This window comes from Vombatus ursinus, unplaced genomic scaffold (genome assembly GCF_900497805.2).
Source record: "Vombatus ursinus unplaced genomic scaffold, bare-nosed wombat genome assembly UNPS02014793.1, whole genome shotgun sequence".
In the NCBI taxonomy this organism is placed as follows: domain Eukaryota; kingdom Metazoa; phylum Chordata; class Mammalia; order Diprotodontia; family Vombatidae; genus Vombatus; species Vombatus ursinus.
In genome coordinates this window covers 9,224,675-9,249,457 of record NW_020954571.1, presented here as the reverse complement: position 1 = coordinate 9,249,457, position 24,783 = coordinate 9,224,675, and the positions used below count along the sequence as shown (strand labels likewise).

The 24,783-nt window shown below is 45.0% G+C and overlaps 1 protein-coding gene across 1 annotated transcript in view; it reads left to right on the top strand.

The window, feature by feature from the left end:
- HMCN2 (hemicentin 2) overlaps nucleotides 1-24,783 on the top strand; it is a 177,385-nt gene that overhangs the window by 10,369 nt on the left and 142,233 nt on the right. The window contains exons 2-14 of the mRNA XM_027869654.1: nucleotides 3,594-3,664; nucleotides 4,430-4,588; nucleotides 7,888-8,010; nucleotides 13,841-14,012; nucleotides 14,995-15,101; nucleotides 15,453-15,573; nucleotides 15,979-16,242; nucleotides 18,871-19,015; nucleotides 19,514-19,635; nucleotides 21,373-21,645; nucleotides 22,475-22,616; nucleotides 24,049-24,176; nucleotides 24,459-24,572. Coding sequence (XP_027725455.1) covers nucleotides 3,594-3,664; nucleotides 4,430-4,588; nucleotides 7,888-8,010; nucleotides 13,841-14,012; nucleotides 14,995-15,101; nucleotides 15,453-15,573; nucleotides 15,979-16,242; nucleotides 18,871-19,015; nucleotides 19,514-19,635; nucleotides 21,373-21,645; nucleotides 22,475-22,616; nucleotides 24,049-24,176; nucleotides 24,459-24,572 — 1,941 coding nt within the window. The remainder of the gene's footprint in view (nucleotides 1-3,593; nucleotides 3,665-4,429; nucleotides 4,589-7,887; nucleotides 8,011-13,840; nucleotides 14,013-14,994; nucleotides 15,102-15,452; nucleotides 15,574-15,978; nucleotides 16,243-18,870; nucleotides 19,016-19,513; nucleotides 19,636-21,372; nucleotides 21,646-22,474; nucleotides 22,617-24,048; nucleotides 24,177-24,458; nucleotides 24,573-24,783) is intronic.

The window sequence follows — 24,783 nt, the reverse complement described above, 5'->3', positions numbered from 1 at the left end:
TTTCTTTCTTTCTTTCTTTCTTTCTTTCTTTCTTTCTTTCTTTCTTTTTCTTCTCTCTTCTCTCTCTCTCTTCTCCTTTCCCTCTTCTCCTTCCCTCTCTCCTCTCCTCTTCTCTCCTCTTCTCTTCCTCTCTCTCCCTCTCTCTCTCTCTCTCCCCGCCAGGCAAATCCATCTCAATGGGCCTCAAATTCCTTATCAGCAAAATGAGGAGGTTGAAGAGGATATTCTCTAAGGCATCTGCCATCTCTGTTTCCCATGACTTATTCTTCCTCTGCACACAGTATGTGCTTAATAAATGCTTATTGACCGACTCTAGGACACAAATGGCATTTAAAATCTGCTTCAAAGGATTGTTGATTTAGAGCTGAAAGGGACCTAAGAGGTCACTGATCCTTGTAACAGATAAGGAAATTGAGGCCCAGAAAAGTTAAGGCATTTGAGATAATCTTTATAAACTGCTTAGGACAGTACCTGGCACATAGTAGGTGCTATATAAATGTTTATTCCCTCCTTTTCCTCCTCCCCCTAAATCAGAATCACATAGCTAGTCATGTCTGAGGCACGATTTGAACTGAGGTTTTCCTGACTCCAGGTCCAATGATTTAGCTACTGTGCCATGATGCTCCAATTCATGACTGTGTATTGTCAAGAAAGGTTCAGGTCAGGGTCAGCTTTGAAGGCTCATCTATTTTTAACTTTAAGAAAAAGGCATGGGGCAGTTAGGTGCCACAGTGAATAGAGCACTGGGCCCTGGAGTCAGGAGGACCTGAGTTCAAATCTGATCTCAGACATGTAACATCTGTGTGACTTTGGGCAAACTCTGATTGCTTACAAAAAAAAAGAAAAAGACAGATCTTTCGTTGGCTTAATTATAGTTAAAGTAAGTACACCATTGAGGAAGAAAGCAATTCCCTGAGGTGTAGAATTAACATCATGACGTTCATGGCATGTGGCCCAGGGTTGAGAAGAACTCACACCAGTTCCAGCAGCTCTCTGACTTAAAGGTGGAAAGGATCTTAGAGATCATCTAGTTCTCCTTCCTCATTTTGTGGGTGAGGAAACTCAGAATGAGTGAGCATGTGATTTGCCCAAGGTTATCTGCCCAATACATGTTGAATCCAAGCCCTTGGACTCCAAATCCAGCATGATTTCTACTGCACTATGCTATGTCTTCAATTTCAACCTTCTTCCCACCCATCCTCCTTTACTTGAAATTCCTGAAGTTGCCTACATGTCATCATGGTATAGAGAGGAGTGACGTGCAAAAATCCCTGGGCAAAGTTGGGGTAGGTGGGTAGTTATGTGTGTGTTTGGGTAGGGGGAGGGGGCAGATTCCCAACTTGTTTTCCCAACTTGTTTTGTCATTTTCTGAGCTAGTATTCTCCCTGCGAATGGGGGTGGGACAGAAGGAAAGACCTGATGGCCGGCCTCACCGGTGACCCATATGGCCCCTATGGAATAGGAGGTCACCCAAAGATGGCCTTTCCCACCCTGGATTGTGATCTCTCTGAAGGCAAGGACTATCTTTTACCTCTTTTTTTGTATCCCCATCGCTTAGCACAGTGGTTGGCACATGGTAGGTGCTTAATAAATGTTTATTGGCTGACTGACAAAGGGGGATAGGTGGTGGTGGCAGTGAGACTCCTGCCACCATCAGTTCACACCTGGACATAGCTGCCTGGGGAAATACCATGTCCAGCTCCTTCCCCTTCCAGATAGAAGGGCCCTGCCAGGCCTGTGTATGCCACCCCTTCTTTAGAGCGGGTTTATGGCTGGAAATAGAGGGTGGGAGGAAGGTCCCTCAGAGGGCTTTTCCTGCTGGGCGAGAAGCAAGGAAGAGAGGATCCTCCCCTTCTGCTTCCTAATAATGGCTGGAGGGAAAGGCTGGAGTGAGGGTCAAATCGAATGAGGTCTGCAAGAAATGGCGCCAGCTCTTGGTTGTTACCCTCTCAGATTTAACTAGACTTAGGATTCGAGGAGAACTCATCCACTCATTCATTTACTCTTTTGTTCATTTCTAGCTAGCGCTCTACTTGGAGTCAAGGAGACCTGAGTTCAAATCTCACCTCTAACACTCCCTGGGTTAACCTGGGCAGGTCCCTCTAGCTCTTGTGGCTTTGGCTTCCTCATCCACAAAATGAGAGGGGAGAGGCTGGCAATGCCTGTAGCACCTCCCTCAGCGCTATCTGGAGGAAATGAGGTGATATATGTAAAGTGCTTAGTAAACCTTAAAGCACCATGCTAATGTTTGCTCTTTTTTGTACAGACCATGTGGGAGGAGAGGAGGGGATATGAAAGTGAGTGAGCCAGGGTCCCTGTCCTGAATAAGATGAGTGAGTTTCCAAGATACTTATAACTGAATTAGGAGAGAAGATTCACATACTCTGAATAATATAAAAACAGATATATAATTAGGCTGTCAATTATAGAGTAATTCATATTTACATAGGGCTTTAAGGTTTACAAAGGGATTTTTTCATGAGGGTGGATTAAGCAGGTAGTGCCAGAATTATCATTCCCATTTTCCAGCTAAGGAAACTGTGACAGAAGATATGAAGTGACTTGCCAGGGTCATATAAGTAGTAAGTGGAATAGCTGGAATTAGAACCCAGGACCTTTACTTCCAAATCCAGAGATCTTTCTTCTACAACTGTCTTACCTTTCTCCTGCTTGCTTCAGGAAAGGCATACATAGCTAAAAACAACAATAACAACAGTGACAGTAATAACAGCTGACATTTATATAGTGCCCACTATGTGCCAGGCACTAAGTTGAGCACTTAACGAATATCTCATTTGATCCTCACCACAACTCTGGGAGGTAGGTACTCTTTTTATTTCCATTTTACAGATGAGGAAACTGAGGCAAACAGAGGCAAAGTTTTTTGCCCAGAGTTGAAAAGAATTTAAGTGTCTGAGGCCACATTTAAACTCAGGTCTTCCTGACTCTGGGCCCTGAGCCATGTAGCTACCCCAATCAATCAATGCATTTGTGAAGTAGCTACCATGTTGCAGGTTCAGGGAATACAATGCCAAAAAAAAAAAAAAAAAAAAAAAAAACCTGACCTCAAGTAACTCATGTTCTATCAGGAGAGATATGAACTGCACATGTAAATATATGATAATATATACAAAGTAAATACAAAGTTATTGCTGGTGGGGGAGGGGTACCCTGGAAGCTGGGAGGAACAGAAAGTGGAACTTGCGCTGAGTCTAAAAGGAGGGGATGAGGAGGGAATTCTTGGGCAAAAATAGAGAAATGAGAGATGGTGTGTCCGGTGTGAGGCATAGGAAGGAGGGCACTTTGGCTGGACCATAGAGTGCATGAAAGTGACTTATGTATAGTGAGCCTGGAAAGGTAGGCTGGAGCTGGACTATGAAGAGCTTTACATATGCCAGACAAAAGAGTATGTATTTGCTCCTAGAGGCAGTAATTACCCAGGAGGGTTCTAAGGCTCAGGCAGTTGATATTTCCCTCTCATCTCCCTAGAGAAGGATAAAGATGGTGGGATCCCATTCCCCTCCCCACCTCTAGAGCAGGGTCCTTCCGGTGTTGTGAGGGAGGTCCCAGTTTGTCTTGGTCTTTTTTGGCAGATATTGGACCAGTGACCCTCACATCGGATCCTGCCGTGTTCCAGCGAGAATTGAGAGAACTCTACGTACAGGTGAGGCTGCCCTCTAGGCTCCTGTTTCTCAGGAGCCTTGTTTTACCTAAAGCAATTTTATCCCCCTCCCTTTCTCCTGCCTATCCCTGCCCAAACTCCTTGGCCAATTGTGGGAGGTTAGAACATCCTGGTGTCGTGTTCCATCATCCTCTAAGAGTTTTGGTTGGGGTGAGTATTCTTATGCACTAGTGAATCAAGACATTTTTGTAAGTCATGAAGGCATATTTTTTTTCCTAATAAATTTTTACTGTTATGTTTTGTTTTTATGACGGGTACATTTCTGAATGTATTCCTTCTCTCTCTGTAGTTATCCCTCATAAAAAATAAAAAAGAGAAAAAAAACAGTTTAGCAAAACTAACCAAGATATTGAAAAAAAATCCAATATTATGTGTAATGTTCCACATCATAGTCCCCCACCTCAGAAAAGAATAGGGGTGAGGTGCATGAAGACACATTTTTTGTGTTGAAATGTCCTTCGTTTGATGGTTCCCTTCAGTTAGTTTTTACTGGGGCCAGAGAGAAGAGATAACTGGGGTGGGGGGAAGGGAGAAGATGGGGAAGGTGGTATGTCTTTGCTTGCGAAATTGTTTGAAGATAGTGAGGGAGGGGATGAATGTACAGACAAATGTTTGGTTGGACCAGCAGAATGCTACATGAACAGGGAGAGTTTGAGAAGACTCAACTGTTCTCCCCATAAGTTACTTCGTGTTTCCTGGACTGAAGAAGGTTAGGGAACATTATCCTAATGCTGAATTGGGTCCCAGGGTGGAGGTGATTGCCCGGAGATGAGTGTTGGTGCCATCAAAGCGGCAGTGGAGATCTCCAATCCCGGCTCTTTCATCTATGTATTTTCGGATGCCCGGGCCAAGGATTACCACCGGAAGCCAGAGCTGCTTCGACTTCTCCAGCTCAAACAGTCTCAGGTGGGCAACAGGCTGTCCCTTTTCTGAAGGGGGCTGGAAGGGTTGGGACAGGGCAGAACCACAGGGGTGTGGGTGCTTCCTGATCCCAGTGGGAGGCTAGGTGCCTGCTTACCAGCATGCCGCAGTAAGGAGAGGAAGACAGGGCTGAGGCCAAGGCCTTTTCTTCGACAGTCTTGGGGGGGGGGGTCAGTACCCCAGCTGGCTTAGCATCATGAGCCCGAAACCTGGTCATTTCCAAGTGTGTTCTCATCCTCCTGGGCCCCAAGCCTGCTGAAGCTGGGGCTTGCAACTTTCTCCACATGGAGTTATTTTTGATAAAGACCATATTACCCCTACTCCTTTTACACCCTGTCAAAGCTTATGCAATCTATCATTTTCCTGGCATCCAGACCGATTTTCTTCATATGGCTCACAAGTTATTTTTCCCATTGTCTCAATATTTGGAAGTGTTGAGTTGTGGGATTTTTTTTTTTTTCCAAGGAGGCAAGTAAGAAGGGACTGGCTCCCATCTGGATGGGGCTGTAACTGCTTTGCGTGAAGGCTTGTCCTGTGCATCTCTGCTGTCAGGTGCCCAAGAACATTATGGGCTTTCCATTGTGAACTTCCTGCACCTTTCTAGCTCATCTCTAGGACTTGGGGAGGGGAGAATGGAGGAATGGTTTCTAAAAGGAATAGCCTTGAGAAAAAGGCTCTTCCTTAATTCTCATATCCCTGAGAGAGGAACTTTCTGCATCAACAACATGGACTGAGAGCCAGTTTTCTTGAAGTGTGAGTAACTAATGGAAGGTAGGAGTCTATAGGTACAGACTATTTAGAAGTCACACAACTGTGTGTACCACGTTCAGAGGCTGGTGTTGGATACTACTGGTTCTTTCAGTTGGTCTGGATCTCTCCTCAACTCTCTAAACCCAGTTTTGTCTTCATCCTGAGGCACACCTCAGGTTCAGGCATAGCTTTTAAGATTTTTTTTTCCTTCTTTCTATACTTTAAAAAAATAAAGAAAAAATTCTTTTCTATCCTTTGGTAAGAAACCGTGTTGGTTCTGGACCAAGAGGACTCAAGTTTTAAAGCTTGCTCTACTACTAACTCCTTTCTCTGGGCCTCAGTGTCCTCGTCTATAAAATAAAAGAACTGGACTCATTCAATCACCAAGCCAACCATTAATTGCCAACCATTGTGTGTGCCAGGCACTAAATGAAACACTATCTGTCCTCAAGGAGTTTACATTCTGTCAGGGACAACATCACTTACTAAGTATATGCAAAATATATCTACCAAGAAAATAGAACCAAATTTTGGGGGAGAGGTACTAGCAGGAACGAATCAGGAAAGACCTTAGGTAGGAAATTGTGCTTGAGCTGAACTTGGAGGGGAGGTAGGAATTCTAAGAGGCCAAAGTGAGGAGGAACTGCATTCCAGGAATGAAGGACAGGCTGTTCAAAGGAAAGGAGATGGGATGATCTCTAAGGTCCCTACCAGATCTAAACCCTCTGATCCTCTGTTTAATAATAATAATAATAATAATAATTATTATTATTATAGTCAGTCAACATGCATTTATTAAGTGCCTTCTATGTGCCAGGCACTGTGCAAAAGGCCGAGGTTATAAAAAAAGATAAAAGACAGTCCCTGCCCTTGAGGAGCTCACCGTCTAATGCAGGAGACAATATGCAAACAACTATATACAAACAAGCTACATATAGGATAAATTGAAAATAACCAATAGAGGAAAGGTGTTAGATTTAAGAGTGATCAGGAAAGGTTTTTTGTAGAAGGTGGGATTTTAGTTGAGAGTTGAAGGAAGCCAGGGAAGCTAGGAAATGGAAATAAAACTCATATTATAGTTGAAACTAAGGCAAACAGAGGTTAAGTGACCTGCCCAGGGTCACATAGCTAGTAAGTTGAGGCTAGACTTGAACTCAGGACTTTTGAGCCCTCTATTCACTGCACTACCATAGTCAGACTTGTGCTTTAGGAAAATCAACTTGATGTCTGAGTAGAGGACGGACTGGAAGGGGTTAGCTAACATTTATATAGCACTTCTAGGTTTGCAAAGGACTTTGCATACGTTATTTCATTTGTTGTTCACAATAACCCTATTCAGTAGGTGCTATTATTATCCCCATTTTAAAGATGAGGAAACTGAAGCTAAAAGAAGTTATCTCACTTGCCCAAGGTCACAGAGATAGTACATGTTTGAAGAAGGATTTGAACTCATATCTTCCTGACTCCATGTCTGAAACTCTATCCTATGACTACCATCTTTTTCCTCCGAATCTTTTCCCTTTCTTTAGGCAAAGAAAACCATTACAGTTTAATTAACTTCAGTTTTCCTTAGTAAACCTCATTTCTTGTTTCACTCAATCACAGAGAATTCCATTTCTTTTTTCAAAATGAACTTAGTGAGACCTCAGACTCAGTATGGAATCAATGCCCAGTCTCTTCAAATATGAGGCTGGTCATTAGACTAAGGTGGTACATTGATAACACCAATAGTTACATTATTAGATAATCTAAGAGTTGTGTGATTCTTAGTTGTACCCTTTCTCCTCTTTCTACCACTTCACCACCTTCCCTGTACCAATGAAACAGAATCCACATAGGACCAGAAACTATTTGAAATTTGTTTTTATTTTGTGGGTTGCCATAGCCAAAGGAGACCATGGCATCACCTATCCCGCATTAGCTTCTATGCACTTCTCTGGGTTGATCCTTGAGTGGCAGATTTAATTTGTCCTCAGGACTATACATGAACTCTTTCCATCATGGTAGAACCTACCAGAGCTTTTGCTCTATTGGCATGGCCTTTAAAAATCCCAGGTTTTGTGTAGGAGGATCCTTTTTTAACATTATAAATTTTCAAGAGACTCACAGGTGCAGATACTAGTTTTTCCATTGGCTGTTGATTGAAGAAAATATGGATTTTCATAGGGATTCATAGATCCCTTGAAATGAATGGATCAGAAACCATTGATGTGGACCAAGCCAATTTCCTTAAATGCCCTATAAGGTTCTGCTGTTGCTTTCTTCACCAAAGGTCCACAGGTGGGTGGAATACTGGGGAAAGTTGCTGCCCATATAGATCCTAAATTTTAGAGCTGGAAGTGGCTTGTAGAGATCATCTAGTTTAAGCCTCCTCATTTTATAGATGAGGAAGCTGAAAATGAGAAAGAGAGGAAATGATTTTACAAGGTCACACAGCCATGTTGTAGGAGAACCAGGAGTCAAATCCTGGTCTCTTGGCTCTAGCTCTAATGCATTTTTCATTCAATTTCATTTTTGGTGTTCCCCTCTTTTAGGTGGTCTTTGTGCTGACAGGTGACTGTGGTGATCGCACTCATCCAGGGTATCTGGCCTACGAGGAGATTGCCGCCACCAGTTCTGGGCAGGTGTTCCACTTGGATAAGCAGCAAGTCAATGAGGTACATCTTGTTTTAAGAAATGATTCTCTTTGAGGAGGAGGAAAGAGGGGATATATTGGGAAATAGAGGTAACTTAAAAGCAAAATATATCAATATCCTGCTATTCAATTCCATTTACCAGACATTTGTAAAGTGCCTACTGTGTGCAAGGCTCTAGGTACACTTACCAACCTATAAGTTATTATTTTGGGCAAGTGAACGTGTACACTGCATATATTGTTAGACTTGATTGATGTGTGTGTTAGTTCTGCTGCCAGATGTTTTGATGCTTCTGCAAAAAAGAGTGGGGGAGGTGCCTTCTCATGTATCTTCTTTGGGGCCAAGTTTGGTCATTATAATTTGTCCTCGTACAAGTTCTTCTTTTTTTTGACTGTTGTTGTTCTTTCCATTTACACCATTGTAGTCATTGTTTATATTATTTTCCTAGTTTTGCTTATTTCACTTTGTATCAGTTGGTATAAGTCCTCATATACATCTCTGTTTTCATCATATTCATTGTTTCTAATGCAACCCAAGTCCCAAAATCCATTGTTATGGGACATTCTTCCCCACAGTGATCAATGACCTGAATGGATTTGGGACTTGGGTTATACTACAACATCACTCTATTATATTAACGTACCACAATTTGTTTATCCATTCCCCGATGGATGGACATCTACTTTGTTTCTAGTCTTTTCTGCCACAAAGAATGCTGCTATAGATATCTGTGAGGGACTGTCTGATGTTGGCAGCTGCCAGTCGGGTACTGTGGCATGGGTAAGGTAAGATCTGGGTATTTTGGAAGTCGAGGCAGGGACTGTGGTAGGCAGAGTCGTGTGTACTGGGATGGGCTGGATTTGGAGAAGCCATGAGGCAATTGGGCAGTGCTATGAGATAAGCTGGGTGCAAGGAAGTAGCCGAGCCTGAGCTCCTGAGGCAAGGGGCAGTGCCACGTGGGAGTGGGATGGCAGAGGACTGAGTTCCCTCTGCTTAGTCCCCTCCCTATATGCAACGTCATCCCCAGATGCCTCTTGTGACCTTCCTGACTTTGTGCAGCACTGACCCAGTCCCCTCCTGAGTCTGACTTCCTAGGTCACGTACTCTTGTCTATGCATCAATCCCAGATGCCTCCTTCCTGTATCCAATCCTGGCCTCCTACGTCACTCCCTCCCCCTTGGTGTGCTAAACTCAGACAGCCCCTTCCGGTATCTGACCCTACAATCATTGGCTAGTAGCGGGCTGGGGAGGAGGGGCTAAGTAGGTACTTAGGAACAAGCGTGGTCAGAAAACACGTGCGCTCTCCCCTGGCTCCTGCCTTGTTGCTCTGGCCTTGCTGCTTGGGCTTGCTATGATGGTTTGCTGTGTTGGCCTCTGAATAAAGCTCTGGTGTTGGTGCCTCCTGATGGCTCGTCTCTGTGTGGTGATCCGGCTGAGGACCGAGAACCCAGGCATGGGTAAGACTCTGGCAGTGCTCTTCTTTTAAGAGAAGTGGGTACTGGCGCACGACTGGCAGAAGGTCGGCGTGCGGCCCGTATAGATATCACCCATTTATTTTTAAACTCAGGTCCTCCTGACTCCAGGATGGATGCTCTATCCACTGCTACCCATTTATTTTTATTAGTTTTTTCAAACCACATGTGGAGGAAGAAAGGCATTTTGTGAGACTCCTGTCTGTGCTATGGTCAGAAGAAAGAAGATTCTTCTCTTTTTAGGAATCGGCATCAGAGGCTGACGGAGCTCTTAACTTTGTGACTCTCAACAATGTGTCTCTGCAGGCACATTGTACCTGCTTCAGGGGCTCCTCTCCTGGGCATGAGATTAGAGATAAACTTAGGGTTCATGATCTCCAGGGCTATGCTTAAATGACTGTGTCTTAATTCCCTTGTGAGGGTTGGTTTTTTATCATCTTTTACTATACATTAAGATTTGTTTTCAGTATCTCTGGTTACCTCAAGAGCTGAGACACTAAATCCCCAAGAAGAAACAACATACTGGCAGAGCACTGGTCAGGTCCCCTGGTCCCAGGGCTAACATGGATGCCCCCCCCACCCGCCCAGTCCAGACCAGTCCTGGACCCTGTAAGCAGGCACATAACAGATGCTCTCTATTATTTGTGGGTCAATCAGCAAGTGTCTGCTTTAGGCTGGCCGAAGAAACTTTATTGAAACAGAGAGCTGGAGACTTTGCTGGTGGAAGTCCCAACATTTCGGGAGTTGTCCTGGAATGTAAGCTTTGGAGGAGAGGAGGGGGAAGGATTTGGTTAGATTAATGCGCTGAAGTTAAAATGATTGCTGATTGTATGGATTAGCTGCTAGACAGGGTCCTGGAACTTTTCTTCTTTCCTGGATCCTAGTCACCCTAGCTTGTTAATTTAATTGCCTAGTGCTGAGAAGGGCCCCTGGCAGACGTTCCGGGTTTGCTCTGTGGGTAATCCAGTACCTTGGAGAGGACGTTTGGGTAGTTTGGGCTGTAGGTATCCATTCTGGGAGGTACTGCTTGAGAGTAAGGTATAGTGGGAGGAGTGTTGAACTTAGAGTTGGTAGACCCGGGTTTGCTTTGCCTAACAGTTGTTTTTATGTGTAAAATGAAGATACAACAAATATTAAGCTCCTACTATGTATGCAGACCATTATGCTAATGGCCGGGAGAGATAGGTTAGATTCAACATAGTACCTGCCTAGGCTGCTTATGTCATAGGGTTAAAGAGGAGACTGGGGGATTTAAAGTTGGAAGGGACCTTAAAGCTCCTTTAACCTACCCATTTTATAGATGAAAACTGAGGCCCAGGGAAAGGAAATGTCTTGCCGAAGATAAGGCACAGGTTAGGAAGTCTCCCCAGATACTATTGCACGTACTAGGCACTAAATAAATGTTTGTTAAATGAATGGAATAGAAGGACTGATGTTCAAACCCAGATCTGATTCCAAGCCCAGTTCCTTTCCTACTGTATTATAGGAGAAAATGGCATGTGAAAGGCCTTTGTAAACTGTGTGAGGATATACAAATATGGGAGAGTTTTATTATGATTGCTGCTGGCTCCCACTCATGGTTGACAGAAGAGTAAATTCAGAAATCACAATTGTGCCATCATCTTGCAGCTGTAAAATCCTTTTCGATTTTTCAAAGTACTGTCATAGCTCATCACTTTTTAACTTTTCGAGAACCCTATGTGAAATGTAGGCCAATTACTGTATCGCTTCTTAGCCTCCTAGAGCTAAGATCAAGTGTATTATCATGTGTATCCTGCTTGAATTCTGTAATACGTACATAGTAGATGCCCAGAAAATACTTGTTGAATGAATAAATCCCTATTTGACAGAGGGGGAAAGTAAGGTGCAGACTTGCTTAGGGGTTGAGTGATTTGTCTAACGCTACCCAGTGAATTAAAGGCAGTGCTAGGACTAAAATCCAGCCAAGTAGTTCTACTTGAGTTCCTTCCCCTGTGCCGCATTGACCTCCTCAGGAAGGGCATCTGGTGGACCTGTTCATTCCCATGGTAGAGGTGAAGAACTAGGGTGTTTTCATGGTAGGCAAGTTGGGCATTTTGGGGTGAACCATCCTGAAGACCTGGCTGGAGCTAAGTAAGCACTTTCCCCCTGTGGAGACTCAGAGCCCATGCATGGATTGAGGAGACCCTAGCAACAACTCAGAAGTCTAGCCTCTCTGTTTTCTGGGCCTTGGCTAAGAGACTGAGCTTGTCTCCTCTGGCGGCTTTCTGCCTCCTCCTTTCCAGCCACTCTCAGCTGTCAGATCCCCCAGGAAAAGCTGCAGGGGTAATAATTTATCTGCAGTGAGTGATGGAACAGGGGCCATCTGGCAGTGATAAGGACACTAGATTCTTTAATTCTTACCATCAGCAAATGGTCGTGCTTGACTGGTAATTCCAAAATATCCCTGGCTCAGTCATCAGCTCTCTGAGCCTCCCCCCCCCCCCGCCCCCCCCCCCACCGCCCCCCCCCGCCCCCATCCGGGAGACACAGACCAGACCAAATAAATATTTAGCTTCTTAATAAAGCTGCTTACTCTGGGCTCTCTCTGGACTTTGCTCCTGAGGTCTTGTGGGGATTGGAGGGTCTTCTTGAAACCTATCACTTTGGTGCATGAGAATTGTGGGGGAATTGAATTTGGCATATCTTTAGGGAGTGCACTGGCCCATGAAATCTTCCCCTGCACCCTGAACAGGGAAGAGAGATGTGTCCAGCTGGGAATGCCCGGACAGAAGCCTCTAAACTGGGCTTCCAGTCTTTCCTTCCCTCCTCCCCCACTTATTCAGTAGCGTGAACTCCTGGGTGTCTGTCTCTCCTTCCTCCAAAAAGTGACAGAACAGGCCTGTAATGTTATAGGCACCTTCCTCCCTTTCTCAGATTATTACTTCCTCCGGCCTCTCTTGAGGGGCACCTGCTTCCCAAGGTCATTGTGAAATCTTCTTTGTTAAGGATTCTGGGAGACTTGACTTTGACAAAAAGCCAGGGTGAAAATAGTTGAAGGGGGTGAAGGGAGAGATCTGGGAAAGTGAGCCTGTTGTTTCTAGGCATTTTAACAACCATTTATAGGGTCCCCCCTGGGTGTGCAGCATGCCCTCTTTCCACTCCCCTAACAAGTGTGGACAGATTACTCATCTCACCTCTGTTGGTCTCCTTCCCTTTTTTGGGAGAGCCTTTGGAATCCCTTTGGGAATTCTAGTCTATGTTCTCTAGGATTCCTTTGGGAATTCTAGTCTCTGTTCTCTGAGGTCCCTTTGGGAATTCTAGTCTCTGTTGCCTGAGGTTCCTTTGGGAATTCTAGTTTCTGTTCCCTGTGAGGTCCCTTTGGGAATTCTAGTCTCTATTGCCTGAGGTCCCTTTGGGAATTCACTGTTGCCTGAGGTCCCTTCTGTAGGCTAAACTTGCTGGATGCTATCCAGCTGCTTTTTCCGTGATGAGGATAACACTGCAAGATTGTTGTGAGGATCAAATGAGATAACATATGAAAAACACTTTGCAAACCTTCAAATGTTCTATAAATACCAGTGGTTATTATAGAATCAGAAGAAGAGATGATACAGTTTCTCTCCTATGGGAAACCCCCATTGAGGAGACAAGACATTCATATCCGTGAAACAATTGGAAAACAGCATATAATGAAGAGCTAAAGATGAGTAGTATAGACTTTTTGTAGGCCGAGGTTTGGAGAAATGGTATGGGCTAAAGCAATCGAAGAAAGCTTTATGGAGGAAGACTCGAGTTGAGCCCTGAAGGGTGCATAATATTTGAATAGCCAGAAGGAAGGGCATTTCAGATAAAGGAATATAATTGATGTGTGTGTGAGTGTGTGAACAAGGAGGGACTCAATAAGGCTGTAGGGTAGGATTTATACTTGGGACTCATGAGAAAGATAAGGGTAGGATCACAGAATCACGGATCTAGAATTAGAAGGGAATTTAGAGGCTATTTGGTACAACCCCTACATTTTACAGAGGGAAAAACCAAGGCCCAGAGATGTTAAGTGATGTGTACAAGGTCACACGGTAGTATGTAACAGAAACGGGTATTCTGAATCCAGAGTCAAGTGGTCTGTCTACTGTAGAAGGGTAGGCTGGAGTCAGATTGTACTGGGGCCTTGAATGTTAGACTCAGGAGTTTGGACTTGATCTATGGGGCATTGGAGAGTCTTGGTAGAACTTTGCTTTCCTTTATTCTCAGCTATTATGACTTATCCCTTCTCACTCCCCATTCAATCTCAGTTACCTTCAAGCATTTTGGCATTGAAAACTGTGGCCATGAGAAGCCTCAGATTTGTAGAAACAGAGAGAGAAGAGATTTCTTGCGTTTGTTTACCTCAGTCCCTCTCCCTGCCTTCCTTATTGCAGGTCCTGAAATGGGTGGAGGAAGCCATCCAGGTCTCTAAGGTCCACCTACTGTCCACGGATCATGAGAATGAAGGAGAACATACCTGGCAGATTCCAATTGATCCCAGTCTGAAAGAGGTCACCATCTCCCTGAGTGGGCCTGGCCCAGAGATTGAAGTGAGAGACCCACTGGGTATGGAACTGAATTGCCACTGCTAAACTCATCTTTCCACCTTAGAGTGGGACATGATAAATGTGGGGCTGGGTGGAAGAGGAGGAAGAATATGAAATGGATGACTGGAAATTTTGCTAGATGTGGTAGAGAAGTCCTTGGACCATTGCTCTCAAATGGATGACTCTCTTTGGAGAGAGGAGAGAAGAGAGCCAGAAGCCAGTCTGGTCTAGAGGATAAAGGAAAAAGTATTGGGTTGGGAGCCAGAGGACCTGGGGTCATGGCCTATCTTTTCCATTCACTACCTGTGTGACTTTGGGCAAGGCACTTCACTTAATCCAATCCAGTAATTCAATAAACCTTTGTTAAGCACCTACTGCACCCCAGTTGGCTTTAGTGTCCTCCTCTATAAAATGAGGGTGTTGGGATTGGCTCCCTGACCCCTGAGGGCCTTCCAGTTCTAAATTACATTATCCAAAACTATTTAAAAAACATTAAGGCCCAAGCATGGAAGAGTTAGACAAGGTGCTTGTTCAAAAAGATAACATGGGGCTAGGATTGGAGCTCCTAAAGAGTCTTCCTTGGGTGGTTCAAGGTGGGGGGTTAGATTGTGGGTTTGGTGGAGGAAGATAGTTATGGAAGAATTGAGTTTCCAGGGTATGATAGGGAACCTTCAGTGGTGAGGAGGGAGCTCTGGTGAAAGGTATATGACACTGCAAGAATCCTATCCCAGCCTATCAGGGAGTGTCCCTATTGTAGTCAAGAAAAGGATCATAGTTTTAGAGTTGGAGGATTTCTGAGACACTCTGAGGAGAGGCCGTCTTGCCCAACACCCTCATTTTACAGTTGAAGAAACTGAGGCTAAATGAGGTTTAGGGATTTGCCCAAGGTCATACCAGTAGCAAGTATCAGAGCAGGGTTTTGAATGTAGGGGCCTCTGACTCCAGAGACTCTTTCCATCATGGCACCCATGAGTTTTCTTGATTGTTTTTGTTTTGCTTAGGGAGGATTCTTCAGAAGGAAGAAGGACTGAACATGCTTCTTAACATCCCAGACTCTGCCAAGGTGGTGGCTTTTAAGCCTGAGCACTCTGGCCTTTGGTCCATCAAGGTAGGGTAGAGGGAACATTTAGGGTGGGAGGAGAGACTAGGGCAAGGAATGAGAGATGAGTAGGGGAGGTTGTGGAGGTTTGGAGGAGAACATTTGAGGGTGGTTGGTAGGGAGAGAGGTATGGTACAGGTTTAGGAGTGAGAGGCAACTCCAAAGGCCCAGCTCCATTTCCCTCCAATCTTTTCTAGGCCTGGGACAGTGGGTGGAGATGGATTATGTGTCTAGGGTAAGGATACAGAACTGAATGGGCTAAGAGTCTGAATTGATGTGATCCTCAATCATGTAGGAAGAGTGAGGGTGGAAGTTCTGTGATTGACATTCCCTGGGTCATGGGGATGGGGGCTCTGATAGGTCTATAGCAGCGGCCGCCACTCGGTGAGGATCACGGGCATCAGCAACATCAATTTCCGAACTGGCTTCACCACCCAGCCCTCCCTGGACCTCAACCATACCATTGAGTGGCCGTTGCAAGGTATGGTGGTTTTGGCATCAGGTGTTGACCTTGGGGAGAGAGAGAGGAGAGAATTTGCCTTTAGAGTTTTCCCTTCTCGCTTGGGGCAGCTGTGAACCTTTCCTTTCCCTTCCCCCTCCTCAAAAAGGCCTCTGTCTTATGTTCCCTATTTTCTACGATAGTTTGCTAAAGAAATCTGAACTAAGGAGTTTTTGGTTATTCCTCCCAGGTAGTATTCTTATATGTTCACAAGGCCTTTGTGAGACATAAAGGGATAATTTATTTGTTTGGGAGTTTCAGGAACTGGAGCAGAAAGATGAGGGAGAGATCTGGGTTTGGGCCATGCCAAACTTAGATCTTTCCCTCCACTGCTCACAAAACTATAACCCATTCCAATGGGTTTCTTTTCTTCTCTTTCTTCTGCAGGGGTTCCCATATCCCTGGTGATCAACTCCACAGGTCTGCTGGCCCCAGGGCACCTAGACTCAGTAGAGCTTTCCCATAGCTCTGGCCAGTCCCTGCTGACCCTGCCTACTCGGCCTTTATCCAATACCTCCTCCCACCGGTTGTGGGCGGGACCCCCCTTTCAAGTGCCCAAGGAACGCTTTTACCTCAAGGTGAAGGGTGAGGACTATGAAGGCAATCCCGTGCAGCGCATCTCTAATGTAGCTTACGGCGGAGTGGCTCCAGGTAGGCAGCCACCCTTTCTACCAGCCTTGGGTATTTGAAGCCCATTTCTTCAAGAAGGTCTGCCTTCCCCACACTGTTCTCTTCCCTCCTTGAACTCCTAAAGTTTTTAGAGTCATTAAACAATTCAAAATAAAAAAAAAATAGAAGTGCTTAGAGTCTACATGGTACTGTGCTGTGGTTAATGATGATGATTAATCAATCAACAAACATTCATTAAGCACTTAATGTACTAGTGTTAGGTGGCTCAGTGGATAGAGTACCAGGCTTGGAGTCAGGAAGACTCAAGTTCAAATTTGGCCTTAGAAACTAGCTGGGTGACCCAGGGTAAGTCACTTAATCCTGTTTGCCTCAGTTTTCTCATCTGTATAATGAGCTGGAGAAGGAAATGGTAAACCACTCCAGTATCTTTGCCAAGAAAACCCCAAATGGGTCAGCTGGGTGGCTCAGTGGATAGAGCACTGGCCCTGGAGTCAGGAGAACCTGAGCTTAAATCTGGCCTCAGACACATAACACTCACTAGCTGTGTGACTCTGGGCAAGTCACTTAACCCCAATTGCCTCACCAAAAAACAAAAAGCAAAACAAAAAAAAAAACCCAAAAAACCCAAATGGAGTCACAAAAATCAGACAAGACTGAACAAAAAATGAGGAAACTGAGGCAAAGAGGGTTAAGTGACTTGCCCAGAGTCACACAACTAGTAAGTGTCTAAGGCCAGATTTGAACTCAGAAACACTATCCACTGTGCTATCTGTGTTCCCGTTGATTGGATTTAACTGGCCCTAACATGCCCCACCTCCACACACAGCTGGAGATGTTGGGGAAGCCAACTCAGAGATGTAGATGTGATTTAAATTTCAACAGCTCCATAGATCTGGGAACTTACAACTTGGTGGGAAAATTCCCCCTTCATCCCTAATAGCACTCAGTGATGACAAGTCATCATTGTCAAAGTCCAGGTGGTGTGACTGGGTTGGGGAAAATCCAGATTCCAGGCCACCTCCAGGCTATCTCCAGCCTATCCCTTTTGTCTTTCCTATTGCTCATGGGCCCCAGAAGGAGAATATGAGTTTTCTCTGCACAGCTGGGAGGCTGAGTTTCTGGGAAGGAATTTCTGCAGGGGGAATAGCAGTCTTCTTTTTCTTCTTCACCAACATGATTGTTGGAGCTCAACACTGACTTCTGATCTTTGTCTTTGTTTATGCATTAGATAGAAAGGGGAGGGGGGAAATGTGGTTTGGGATTTTTGTATGTATGTGTTGTTTTTCCATCTATCTGGGAAACATGGACCTTGGGAAGGAAAGTTAGATGTACATCTTGGAGCAGGATGCTCTGTCTGGAGATAAGATGGTGGTGATGCTGTGAATTGAGATCCTGAGTCCTTGGCACTTTGAGGTCTTCAGAGGAAAGGGGGAAGGGGAAGGCTTCAGAGCCTAGCCAGGTCCTGGCAACACTGCTAGGGGGGGGGGGGGGTGGGCTGTGGGATGCTCACAAAGATGTTGGGTAGTGGTCCAGGCCTCTCATCCTCTGGGATGTGGCTGTGAGCCCACATGACTGTATCATAAGCTCGCCCCACCCTGTTTTCTGAGGAGGTTGGCCTCATTGTCTCACCCTAAGTGTCTCACCCTATGGGATTGGCTTTGGGGGTGGTAGTGCAGAGATTTGTTTCTCTTTTGGGCCAGGGAGGAATGGGGTATATGGAGAAGCTGAATAACTGCCTGAGGTCCCACAATGAGGGAGTGACAGAACCAGCGATGAGCCTGGGGTTTGCAGTGTCATATTGGAAAGAGCTTTGGACAGCGGTGGAATGACAGAAAAAAAACCCAAAAACAAAACATTGAACCGAAATTCAGGAGATAAGGGCTGTATTTAGAATCACAAAATTCAGGAACTGTAAGGGAATCCAGTGGCCATTGGCTCCAACCTATCCATGAAAGGAATCCCCATTGGAATATAACCGACAAGTGGACAAAAGATCTTGACTCTGGCACAGTAACTATATGACTTTGGCCTCAAGCCATTTCCCTGTGCTGGGTCTCAGTTTTGTCATTTGTAAAACAATAGTTTCTACTGTTCCTTTCAACTCTCAGAGCCAACTCTTACTTAGATCGTCCCATGATTTTGCAAATAAGAATGATGAGACCAAGAAGTAAGTTGCTTCAGGTCATACTTTTGATTAGGGCAGAGACAAGACAGGAATTCAGGTCTTCAGACTCTCAGGCTAGGATGCCTTTTTTTTTTTTTTTTTTTACCATAACACCCTTCCTCCTTTCTGTTTCTCTCTGGATAATGAAAATAATGGGTCTCCTTGAGGCTGGGGTTGGCTGAGATGGATTTGAGGGCTGGCCTTTTTTCTCCTGGGGTACCTTTCCTTGGAGGCAGCTTGATGGTGCAGTGTATAGAATGCTGGGCCTGGAGTTAGGAAGAACTGGATTCAAATCCAGTCTCAAACACTTATTAGCTGGGTGACCCTGGGCAAATCACTTAACCTCTCTGTTTGACTTGTAAAATGGGAATAATAATATACTTGCTTTTCAGGTTGTCATGAGGATCAAATGATATAATATTTGTAAAAAGGACTTAGCATGGTACCTGGCACTCTATAAATGTGACTTCCTTGCCCTTCCCTAGGTTCTCCATTGGTGACCATGCCCAGCAGGATCCATGGGCATCTCTGGCAGCCGCTGCTCATCTCTTGCTCCATCCATAGCTCACTTCCTTTTCGGCTCCAGCTGAGACGAAATGGAGTGAAGCTAGGCGAGGAGAGGCATTTCCAGTGAGTATGAGTTGGGAGTTGGGCTGCTGGGCCCATTCTCTGTGGCCCGCGGCTTAGGCAGGGCCGCAGGTCCCCTCTCCCTGACTCCGGACTTCAGAGGACCCCAGTGCCTAGCTTGGGAGGTGGTAGGAAGACTCACTAGCTCTCCATCAGGTTGTCCTCTCAGGAAGGACACAGACAGGCCTAGAAAGGGGAAATGGCATGTAACTGGTGACATCTGAATGCCCTTCTTCAAACATTCCTCCTAGATAAGAAAGAACTCCCTCCTAGGTTGAATTAAAGTTAGCTGGGGTCCTCTTGAGATTGAGACTAGGGAGAGGACAATGGTAGATCATGTGTGTTTGGGGTGGTGTGGGCAAGTCTGAATCAATCCGTCAACAGGCATTTATTAAGCTCCTGCTATGTGCTGGGTACTGTTCTAGGTGCTGGGGATACGGAGACAATAATGAAACAGTCCTTGCTCTCGAACAGCGGGTATTCTATGTGTTTGATTTGTAGGGAGTCAGGAAACAGCAGCTGGGAGATCCCTCGAGCGTCCAAATCAGAGGAAGGCACGTATGAGTGCACAGCCGTGAGCCGAGCAGGGATAGGAAGGGCAAAAACCCAGCTCGTGGTGACAGGTTTGTACTTTGCCAACACTCTTCCCTCTGGCTCATGCAGGTGCTTTTTCGGAAGCAGCTCCTCACCAGTAAGTGCCATGTCCAGGGTTTGCATCTTTCCCAGGCTTAGAAGCAATTTGTTGAATCAGATTTGAGAATTGGAGAAAACCTTATAGATAATTTAATCCAACCCTCTTGCTTTATGGATGAGGAAAGAGTGGAATGGGCCTTCCCAAGGATACAAAGGTAGTACATAGCTGAAATGGGGTTCCTTGTCTCCTGATTTCCAAATCCAGTGCTCTTTTCACTGTGTTTTCAAACAGCCTATCAATCAGCAGACAAATAAGCTGCAGAGGGATTGAGGAGAATGAGGATTGATAAAAGACCATGCCATCCCTTAAGATAAAATCATTAGAAAGTTACTGGTAATGTTTGAGACAATTTCAGTAGACTTGTGGCCAGAAACTGGACTGCAGTGTCGAGATGTCATAGGGTGCTGAGGAAATTGAGGCAGACAAGTGGACAGCTCTTCCTGGGCATTTGGTGGTGAAAAGGAGAAGAAATAGAGAATAGTAGCTTGAAGAGAGGACAGGGTCTATGAAAGTGTCCTTTTTTTTTTTTTTTTAGGATAGGGAAGACCTGAAGCACCTGTTTAGACAGTGGTAAGGACCTAGGAGGTAGAGACGGTCTGACAATAAAGAAGAGGAATGTTCAATGGGACATTGAACAGCTCCAGGAGGAGATAGGAGTTTGCCTGGTCAATTGTCTAGTGTTTGGGTTGCTTCCAGTGTTTTTCTATTATGAATAGCATTGCTATAATCACTTCTGAATGACAACATTTTCTTTTTGGTGATTTCCTAAAGATGTATTTCCAAATGTTAACTTATTAGCTCAAAAAGTACCGAGAGGTGGTTTTTTAAGTCTTTTATTACATATCAGCTTTAATTTTGAATATAAATGTCATGCAGCATCTGATGAAATCATCAGTGCTCTATCGGGTGTAGAAATCCTGGTTTGGAAGAGTTCCTGGTACAGTGGATTGAATCATTGAATCTTAGAATCACAAGGGACTTTAGAAGATTTTTAGTCTAGTCTTCTACCCCATTAAGAAGTTCTCACTACATTATTGCTGACAGGTGTTCATCCTCTGTGGCTATTATTAACAATAATAATTATTTAGAACATCTCATATTTCTCCAGCACTTTGAGGTTTATAAAGCACTTTCTCCACAACAATCTTGATATTATCCCCATTTTACACATGAGGAAAGTGAGGCCCAGAGAAATAAAATGCTCACAGTCAGATAGTGAATTGATCAATAAATGTTTATTAAACACCTACTATGTGTCAGGCACCGTGCTAAGTGCTGGGGATACAAAAAGACAGTCCCTGCCCTCAAGGAACTTACAAGTCTAGTGGGGAAGACAACATGGAAACAAATATATTCAAAGCAAGTTTATATATAGGATAAATAGAAAATAATTAAAGGAGGGAAAGCACTGGATTAAAGAGGGCCTGGGTTATGAATTCATGTGTCCTGATTCTGTATCATTTTGGAGTTAGTAATGTAGCATTGAGGAAATGAGGAGTGAGTCCATATAGACAGGCAGATATAGAGACAGATGGACAGAGAGACAGACAGATAGACAGAACATTTATTTGGTGTTTACTGTGTGTCAGGCACTGTGCTAAGTGCTCAGCATGCAAATCCAGGCATCATCCCCTCAGTCCTAGACTGACTTTGTGTTCTTCCACAGACCCCCCGCCCCAGTTGGCTCCTCCACAGAATGTCACTGTGTCTCCAGGAGAGATGGCCCTCTTGACATGCCATGTTCTGGACAAGGTTCCCTACAACCTGACCTGGATCCGTGATTGGAGGGCCCTACCAGCCTCACCAGGACGAGTGGTACAGCTGGCTAACCTGTCCCTGGAGATTAGTGGTGTCATTCCCAGTGATGGCGGGAGGTACCAGTGCCTGGCCAGCAATGCCAATGGGATGGCAAGGGCATCAGTCTGGCTCCTTGTTAGAGGTGAGCCTTCCTGTCTCCTCCATCACCACCAATTAAAAACTGACCCCAATATGAACCTTAAGAGGTCATCTACTCTGTCCCCTTGCCTCCAGACAGCCCTTTCCCAAACAAATGACTCTTGACCCTATTTGTGGGATCTCCAAGGAAAGCAATTCCAAAGCAGTCCTTGGCCACTTGTACCAAAGTCCAACAGCCCTCAGTGTTGGGAAATTCACCCTAATATCTAACTTAAGTTGCCCTTGCTGCGGGTGAAGCAAGGAGTGGCATTCATTCTAGGTCAATGTCAGTGTAGTATTATCTTGTTCCTACCATCATCCTTCAACCCTGATGTGGTCTGTTATAAAGCCCCCAGGGACATAACTTGGAATTTTGAAGTCAGGGACAGGATCCAGGGGTGGCCTTCGGATGAGATGAATTGGGTCATTGGTGGGAAGCCTTCTAGGTTAGAATGGTAATGACAGCAATCCTCATCCATGTTGGAACAGCTTCTCTAGATGTTGGTAGTATTGAGCTTGACTTTAGGGAGGCTGAGGATCAGAATACCCTGATCATTTTGGAGGGTGATAACTTGTCTGGAGGATGCCAAGAATTAGACTTGGCAGGCTGTCATTGAGGTGAGCACATCCAATAGGAATCATACCTAGAGTGGATGCTCCCAGCATACTGGCTTATTTATTGTTATCCATGGAAATGCCTTGATTGGCCTCAGTATTTTTTCAGCTTCCTTTCTCTTTCTCCTGGCCAAAGCAGGAGCTGTCTAGGGCTCTGGGTGGGAGGATGCTCTGGCTTTTGGCTCAGTCCCTGTTTTGACCTTCTTCTATTGCTGCAGAGCCTCCTCACATAAGCATCAACACAGACTCCCGGCACTTTTCCCAGGGCGTTGAGGTGAGGATCAGCTGCACTGCCACTGGGTACCCTCCTCCGCATATCTCCTGGAGACACAAGGCCCAGACAGTAGTGAAGAGTGGAAGGTAAGGAACAATGGGGTTCTGGAGGCCTGTTCAAGGGCGTGGGAGTCATCATGGTGCAGTGGGTTTGAAGTTGGGATCTGGGTTCAGATACCTATTCTGCTCCTCACTGCCTGTGTAACCTTGGGTAAGTCCCTTAACCTCTTTAGGACTTAGTTTTCCTTTTTATAAAATGAAGGGGTGGGATAGGTGGTCTCTAAGGTTCCTTCTGGCTTTAAATCTCTGATCCCATCTCCATGCCTTTGCATGGGCTCTGCTCCCATGTCTGGAAGATTTTGGGGCTGGGAGATGGAGGGCCTACTCTCTTTTTCTGCTTTTGCACTTAACTAGCTGTATGACCTTGGGCAAGCCAGGTGACCTCTCTGTGCCTCAGTTTCCTCATGTATAATATAGGAATAATAATACCCTGTCCACTTTATAGAAGTATGTGGAACAAATCAGATAACAGGTGCAAGAATATTTTGGAAAGTGAAAAGTACCATACAAATGTAATATATATATATATACACACACACATATGTGTATATACACACACACACTTATATGTAAACACATATATATGTATGTATATGTGTATATATGTTTGTATATATGTGTGTATACATATATGTATATGTACAACCATCTCTCTTTCTTTTTTTGGCTAGGCAATAGGGTTAAGTGACTTGCCCAGGGTCACACAGCTAGTAAGTGTTATATGTCTGAGGCTGGGTTTGAACTCAGGTCCTCCTGAATCCAGGGCCAGTGCTCTATCCACTGTGCCACCGAGCTGCCCTGTCTCTTTCTCTCCTTATATATAAACTATCACCACCATTATCAACTAATCAGAAGGCCCTTGAGCTCAGTAAGGGAATTGAGGAATGTGGTATAGTAGAAAAGTACTATCTTTGTAGTAAGGAGATCTGGGTTTGAATCCTGGCTCTGCTATTCCATACTGGTTATTTGACTTTGGAAAAGTCAATTTCCACTCTTTGTGACTCAATTCACCTTTCTGTAAAATAAAAGAATTGGACTACATGAGCTTTTAGATTTCTTCTAGCTCTGAGTCCTATGGTCTACCTGCATTACCTTAGAATACTCTCTATGCAGGGAGAGGCTAGACATGGGGGTGCTGGGGCATCTCATAGGGTACTTAACCAAATCATCCTGGTTGGTGAGATGGAGCAGAGCACTGAAGGAGATTTGGTGTGAGAACTAGAAAATGCTGTAATCTTGAGGGTTCTGGGACTGAACAACCCATCTGGAAGCTCATGGCAAACTTTTTGGGCTTGGGCCTCTGAAGAAGGTGAAGAAAGAGCGGCAGAGATTAGGATGAATGGGCCTGGTGAGCACATCCTCCTACCCCATATCTTATTTGCCTGTTTGACTTAAGCATCTCCCTACTTTCTCTCCCTCAGCTGCCCTCATCCTCTGCCTTTTTCTATCTTGGCTTCAGGTTCTTTGTGGATGACCAGGGTACTCTGATCATTCAGAGTGTGGCCCCAGAAGATGCTGGGAATTACAGCTGCCAGGCCATCAATGAGGTTGGCACCGATGAGCAGACAGTCACACTCTTTTACACAGGTATCAGTCTCAGAGCTTGTCTTCTATGTTGCGGGGGTGGGAGGATACAAGCGTGAAGTTTTTCCCAATTGGAGTGAATTCAGCTTTCACATCACAGAAGCTCTTATCTCATCCTAGGTGATTCTTCCTTAGTTGAGTTGAAAAGACTAAGATTTTTAAGGGATGAGGACATCAGTTCTTTTGGGCCCTTGCCCTGTTTCATCAGTGTCTAACTCATCTCTCTACCAATGCCCTCTTTCCTTTTGAGGAGAGCTGGGAACCAGATTCCTTCTCTCTTCCCAGAACCCCCATCTGTCTCTGCCCTGAGACGCGTGGTACGGGCTCCAGTTGGGGAGGAGGCAGTGCTGGAGTGCAAGGCGTCTGGGGTCCCTCCACCCCGAGTCATCTGGTACAGAGGTGGGTAGTGGGAAGGACACACCTTCTGGCAATGGGAACCCTGCCTGGTCTGAAGTTGGGGGTGGGGAAGAGGAGAAGGAAGCTGTCGTTGTCAAGGAAGATGGCCCCAGGGAGATTTGGGGAGAAGCCCCTCTTTACTTCCAAAAGAATTTCCTATCCAGAAGAAGTTGAAAGAAATGAGAATGTTGAATCTTGAGAAGCGAAGACATGG